Source organism: Geosmithia morbida (genome assembly GCF_012550715.1).
Source record: "Geosmithia morbida isolate 1262 chromosome Unknown scaffold_0, whole genome shotgun sequence".
NCBI lineage: Eukaryota > Fungi > Ascomycota > Sordariomycetes > Hypocreales > Bionectriaceae > Geosmithia > Geosmithia morbida.
The window spans coordinates 2,090,089-2,095,366 of NW_023336187.1; the positions used below are offsets into that span (position 1 = coordinate 2,090,089).

Sequence of the window (5,278 nt, forward strand, 5' to 3'; positions counted from 1 at the left end):
CCCCCCCCCCCCCTTTTTTTTTTTCCTTTGCCCAACAAATTTCGTCGCCACGAAGAGAGAAACACCGTCACTAACGCGCGTCGCTTCGATCTCACAGACCTGTTCAAATCCTCGCCGTTTCGTCGCTCCACGAGAGAGAGAGAGAGAAAACGCGACCGGTCGGATCTTGATTAACAGACACGCGCGCGCGTCAGCTCGCCCTCGTATTTCAAAATGGCACCCGTCACGACGCGACCCCTTCCCGCCAAGACGAACCCTCTCATGGTCGAAGGAAAGCAGGACTGTATGCAGCGCCCCGTGACCGTGACGCGAAAGCGCGTCATTCCCTCTACTTCCCTATTCCCTGGCTTTCCATGTGACGAGGCGCGCTGACAGAGAACCCTCTCCCGAAGATGCCGATCTAGTTGCGCGACGCCGTCTAGGTCAGACCAAGCTGACCTCCAAGATGGTCAACACGAGCGGCGATGAAGGCGAGGCCAGCAACCTCGGCGCCGTCTTCGACTACGCCCACCTCCGCGCGCCCCTCCCCAAGGGCATCGTGTCGGGCATCTTCAAGTCGAGCCCGAACAGCTACTTCCTGATGCGCCGCAGCTTCGACGGCTACGTGTCCGCCACCGGCATGTTCAAGGCCACCTTCCCCTACGCCGAGACGTACGAGGAGGAGGCCGAGCGCAGGTACATCAAGTCTCTGCCCACCACCAGCCGCGAGGAGACGGCCGGCAACATCTGGATCCCCGCCGACCAGGCCCTCGCCCTGGCCGAGGAGTACAACATCACCACCTGGATCCGTGCCCTGCTCGACAACGCTCCCATTCACTCCACCAGCGCCAACGCCGATGCCTCGCCGGCTCCCAAGATTGCCGCTCCTCCCAGGTTCGAGCCCTCGTCCGCCAAGGCTGGCGCTGCCGCCGCCGCGGTCGCGTCGACGACGCTCGCCCCTCCCACACCCTCGCGACGCTCGCGCCGATCCGTCAGCCCCGCGAAGAGCACCTCGTCCACCTCGAAGCGTGCCGCGGCCTCGCCGCGCAAGAGGACGGTGACCAAGACGGCCAAGGCTGCCGCCGCCGTCGGTAAGGAGCAGCAGGCCAACGGTGACTCCGCCGACGGCGTGGTCATGAGGTCGACCGAATTCGACCCCCAGGTGGCGCTGGAGCGGAAGTCGGGCGACAAGCCGTCGGACCAGGTCAACGAGGAGGCCAAGTTCCAGAACGGAGACGCCGAGGCCAGGCAGAACGCCACGACCGAGCTCGAGGTGCCGGCCGTGCCCTCGGCCGGTCAGCCCCCGAGCGCCGAGGAGATTGCCAAGATGATCGACTCGGCCAAGAGCATGGTCAAGGACCAGAGGAAGCAGCAGGCCGAAGCCGAGGCCGAGACCGAGGCCGAGGCCGCGACCGCCTCCCCCGCCGTGGGGACGCCGAACGGCAAGACCGCGGAGGGCACCAAGAAGGCGTCGTCAGCCAAGAAGTCGAAGCGCAAGGCCGCCGACATCTCGCTGGGCGACAAGGAGACGGACAGGAAGGACGGCGGTGCCGCCGCCCAGATCAGGGAAGAGGAGGAGGAGGATCAGCAGCAGCAGCAGCAGCAGCAACCCAGGGCGAAGAAGGCCAAGACGGACGTCGAGGTGCGGAAGAGCAAGGTCCGAAGCCGTGCCCTACTGGGTATCGGAGCAACGGTAGCAGTTGGGTATGTTTTACCTTGTCTCCCTCTCTCTCTTGCTATCTATCATGATTCTACCCCACCTCAAACCCCCCCCCATATCCCCGATCAAAGACTTACATCGCAACAGGGCAATCGTTCCTTGGCTCACGAGCTTCTTGTAAAATACCACAACCGCCAATATATATGTATATATCCCTGGGGATATAAAGACGTGACGACAAGCTTTGATATAACAGTATCAGGCCAAGGACTTGGGACATAATAAGAAACAAAAGGAACAAAAACAAATCGGGAGTGCTAGGATTGGCGCGAGTGTTTTTTTTTTTTTTTTACTCCGTTTCTTCTCCTGGTTTCCGTTTATATCTTATCACATCACCATCCTCTTCTTCTCCCTCGACATGTTTCCCCCTCTGCTTATACTTTTTATCTTTTTTTTTCCTCTGTCTCTCCCTCAACTTTTCCAACATTACACTTTTCTACACATCATCCCCTCTCTTTAATCCTCTCTCAACTTGACCCCCACCCCCCCCCCCCCCCCCCCCCCCCCCCCCCCCCCCCCCCCCCCCCCCCCCGCGCGCCTCCTTCCCTCCTTTGGAGCTCCATACATTTACTCAATTAACGCTCTCGGGGGGAAAAAAAAGTTTACAGACCCATTCTTCCAGTTTCTTTGTTCCTTCTTATCTTTTTGCCCGTCACTCGACATCATCGCGCGCCTACGCACCGTTTACTCTTCTACCTTTGTCCCGAGCCTTTTGTCGTTTTCTTGATCGCAGCCTGGACCAGAGAGAAACAACGACGACGACGACGACGACGACAACGTAAACGACGACGACGACGACGTAACCACCAAGAATGAAGGTAGGCCGCACTCTCTTCCTCTGTCTCGCGACTCCGCCCATCTCTGCGCCCGACCGCACTCCCCCGATTCCCACGTCATGCCTCCTCTTTCTTTTTCTTCTTGTAAAAGAGAGAAACAGGAACAAGACGAAGGCGCTGTCTGCACCCGTATTACCCGTATCTGGCTGTGTGGTGTCATGCGCCGGACCCCACCTCCAGACATTGACGGGAGGCCCGCCCCTTTGCCTCGCCCGCCAAAGAATCGTGATCCTGACTTTGCCGCACCTGTTCCATCATTGTCGAGGCTGGATGATAGCCTTTCCTTACCCAAGCGCCTTTTTCCCGTCTTCACCTGCCCGTTTTCCCTTCTGTCATCCTCTCTCTCGCTCTCCCTCCTCTGCCCCTCACCTTGCCGAGCTCGACGCTGCCCTCTCTTCCCGCCCCTTGGCTTCACGTGTCTTGGCGTCCGAGGACAAAACAAAGAAACAGCATTAGCTCGCCTTCTGAACCCACCCTCCGAGCCCACTTGACTAACATGTCCGTCACCCAGGCTCTTCGCCGCTCCATCAAGGGAGACAAGGACAAGCAGTCCGCTGCGCCCGTCAAGTCGCCCGTTGCCATCGTGCCCCCGAAAAAGGTACGCCTCCCGACGAGCCCACACCAGAGTCCGATCCTCGAGCTGCTTCCTTCGAGACGGTCGCCACGCCTCTTCGTCTCCTCTTCTTGCTCGGTCTACGCCTAGCAGCCAGGCCCTCCTTGCTGACCACAGATACTGCCACAGGTCATTCGGGCGCTCTACGACTATGAGGCCAGGTCAGACCAAGAGTTGAGCTTCTCACGAGGCGACTTCTTCCACGTCATCGGTCGCGAGGACGACACCGACTGGTACGAGGCCTGCAACCCCGCCCTGCCCGATGCCCGCGGTCTGGTACCCGTCTCCTTCTTCCAGGCCCTAGGCCGCTCCGAGCGGGACAGCGGCCACTCGGACGGTGCGCGCGGCGCCGTCCCCGCCAAGAGCCCGGACAACGACTCGGGATACAGCGATGGGCCCCAGGGTGTCATGTCGCCTGGCGCCATCTCCGGTCCCATCTCAAGCCCCATAGGCCCCCCGCAGCGCAAGTCACAGCCCGGCAAGCAGAAGGCACCGATGATCTACGGTGTCGTCATGTTCAACTTTGAGGCCGAGAGGGCCGATGAGCTCGACGCCAAGGAGGGTGACGCCATCATCGTCATCGCCCAGTCCAACCCCGAGTGGTTCGTCGCCAAGCCCATCGGCAGGCTAGGCAGTCCCGGCCTGATCCCGGTCACCTTTGTCGAGCTGCGTGACATGGCCTCGGACAAGCCCCTGGCCAACCCGGCCGAGGCCATCAAGAAGGCCGGCGTGCCCAAGGTGGAGGAGTGGAAGAAGATGGCGGCCGAGTACAAGAACAGCAGCATCACCCTCGGAAAGTTTGAGGGCGGCGGCCCCCCAGGAACCGCCCAGAACCTGGATCAGGGTATGGGTCGCATGAGCCTCCAGCCCAACGCCCGCCAGAGCAGCCAGAACAACCTCCAGCAGCAGGCCCAGGCCCAGGCTGGCGGCCGCATGAGCCAGCGGTCCGGCGGCGGCGGCGGCGGCGGCGGGTACGCGCAGCAGCAGGCGTCGCAGCCCAGCGGATACACGTCGAGATCGTCATCGCAGCTGTACGCGCCCATCCAGGCACGCATACCTCGGTACTGCTTTGCCGAGGGCAAGTACTGGTTCGTCATCGAGGCCATGCTCGAGGATGGCAGGCAGTGGGAGCTGTCGCGCTACTACGAGGACTTTTACGACTTCCAGATTGCCCTCCTGACCGAGTTCCCCGCCGAGGCCGGCAACACGGGCACCCAGAAGCGCTCGCTGCCCTACATGCCGGGACCAGTCAGTTACGTCACCGACGCAATCACCGAGGGTCGCCTGCACAACCTGGACGCCTACGTCAAGAACCTGCTCAACCAACCCCCATACATCTCGAGGTGCCTGCTGGTCAAGCAATTCTTTGCGCCGCGCGAGGGCGACTACGAGATTGACCTCAACGAGGCCAGCGCCGGAGAGTACCGTCTCTCGCAAGGATCACAAATGTCGTCTGTAGGACCGGCGGGAGAGGGAGAACGCGGCGTGTCGCGGCAATCATCGCGAAACAACCTCAACGGCACTGGGTACGCCGGACTGTCTGCCACGCCTCGGCAGATGAGCAGTGGACAGGGTGAGTCACTGCATCCATCCCAATCCCGGATGCGCGGGACAGAACGAAGGTGTACATGCTTGCTAACATCATGTGAAAGACTCGGCCTCGCACTCGCACACCCAGTCCCAGTCACAGCCCGGAGGTGCAGCGATGAAGATCAAGATGTACTACAACGGCGACCTGATTGCCATCCGCGTGCCCTCGGATATCCAGTACCAGCAGCTGTTTGACAAGATCCGCGACCGTCTCAAGGTTCCCGATGGCGAGGAGGTGCAGCTCTTCTACAAGGACGAGGCGACGGGGGAGAAGCCGAATCTGATGAGCGACAGCGACCTTGACTATGCTCTCCAGAACAACGAAAAGTTGCTGCTGTTTGTCGAAGTTGTATAGAGAACTTCTCTATCCCTTTTTTTTGGCCCTCCAGCTTACTTTTCTTCCCACTTATACTCTTCTTTCCTCTTCTTTCGTTTTGTCTGTTTCGTCCAAGCGTGTCACTTCTATGACGGGGAAACAAGGGAGAGAAACCATGACAAAACGACTCTGCATATACCCCCCCTCCCCCCCCCCCCCCCCCT

At 60.4% G+C, this 5,278-nt stretch overlaps 2 protein-coding genes across 2 annotated transcripts; both read left to right on the forward strand.

Moving 5' to 3' along the window:
- Nucleotides 1–213: 213 nt before the first annotated feature.
- GMORB2_0627 (APSES transcription factor) lies at nucleotides 214–1,887 on the forward strand (the record flags this gene model as incomplete). The annotated part of the gene is made up of 3 exons (XM_035462612.1): nucleotides 214–318; nucleotides 428–1,683; nucleotides 1,869–1,887. 3 exons carry the CDS (start codon nucleotides 214–216, stop codon nucleotides 1,885–1,887), a joined length of 1,380 nt encoding a protein of 459 aa, XP_035325542.1.
- A 1,144-nt stretch (nucleotides 1,888–3,031) lies between these two features.
- GMORB2_0628 (uncharacterized protein) lies at nucleotides 3,032–5,093 on the forward strand (the record flags this gene model as incomplete). The annotated part of the gene is made up of 3 exons (XM_035462613.1): nucleotides 3,032–3,133; nucleotides 3,278–4,721; nucleotides 4,801–5,093. The coding sequence occupies 3 exons, from the start codon at nucleotides 3,032–3,034 to the stop codon at nucleotides 5,091–5,093; spliced, it is 1,839 nt and encodes a 612-aa protein (XP_035325543.1).
- Nucleotides 5,094–5,278: the final 185 nt, after the last annotated feature.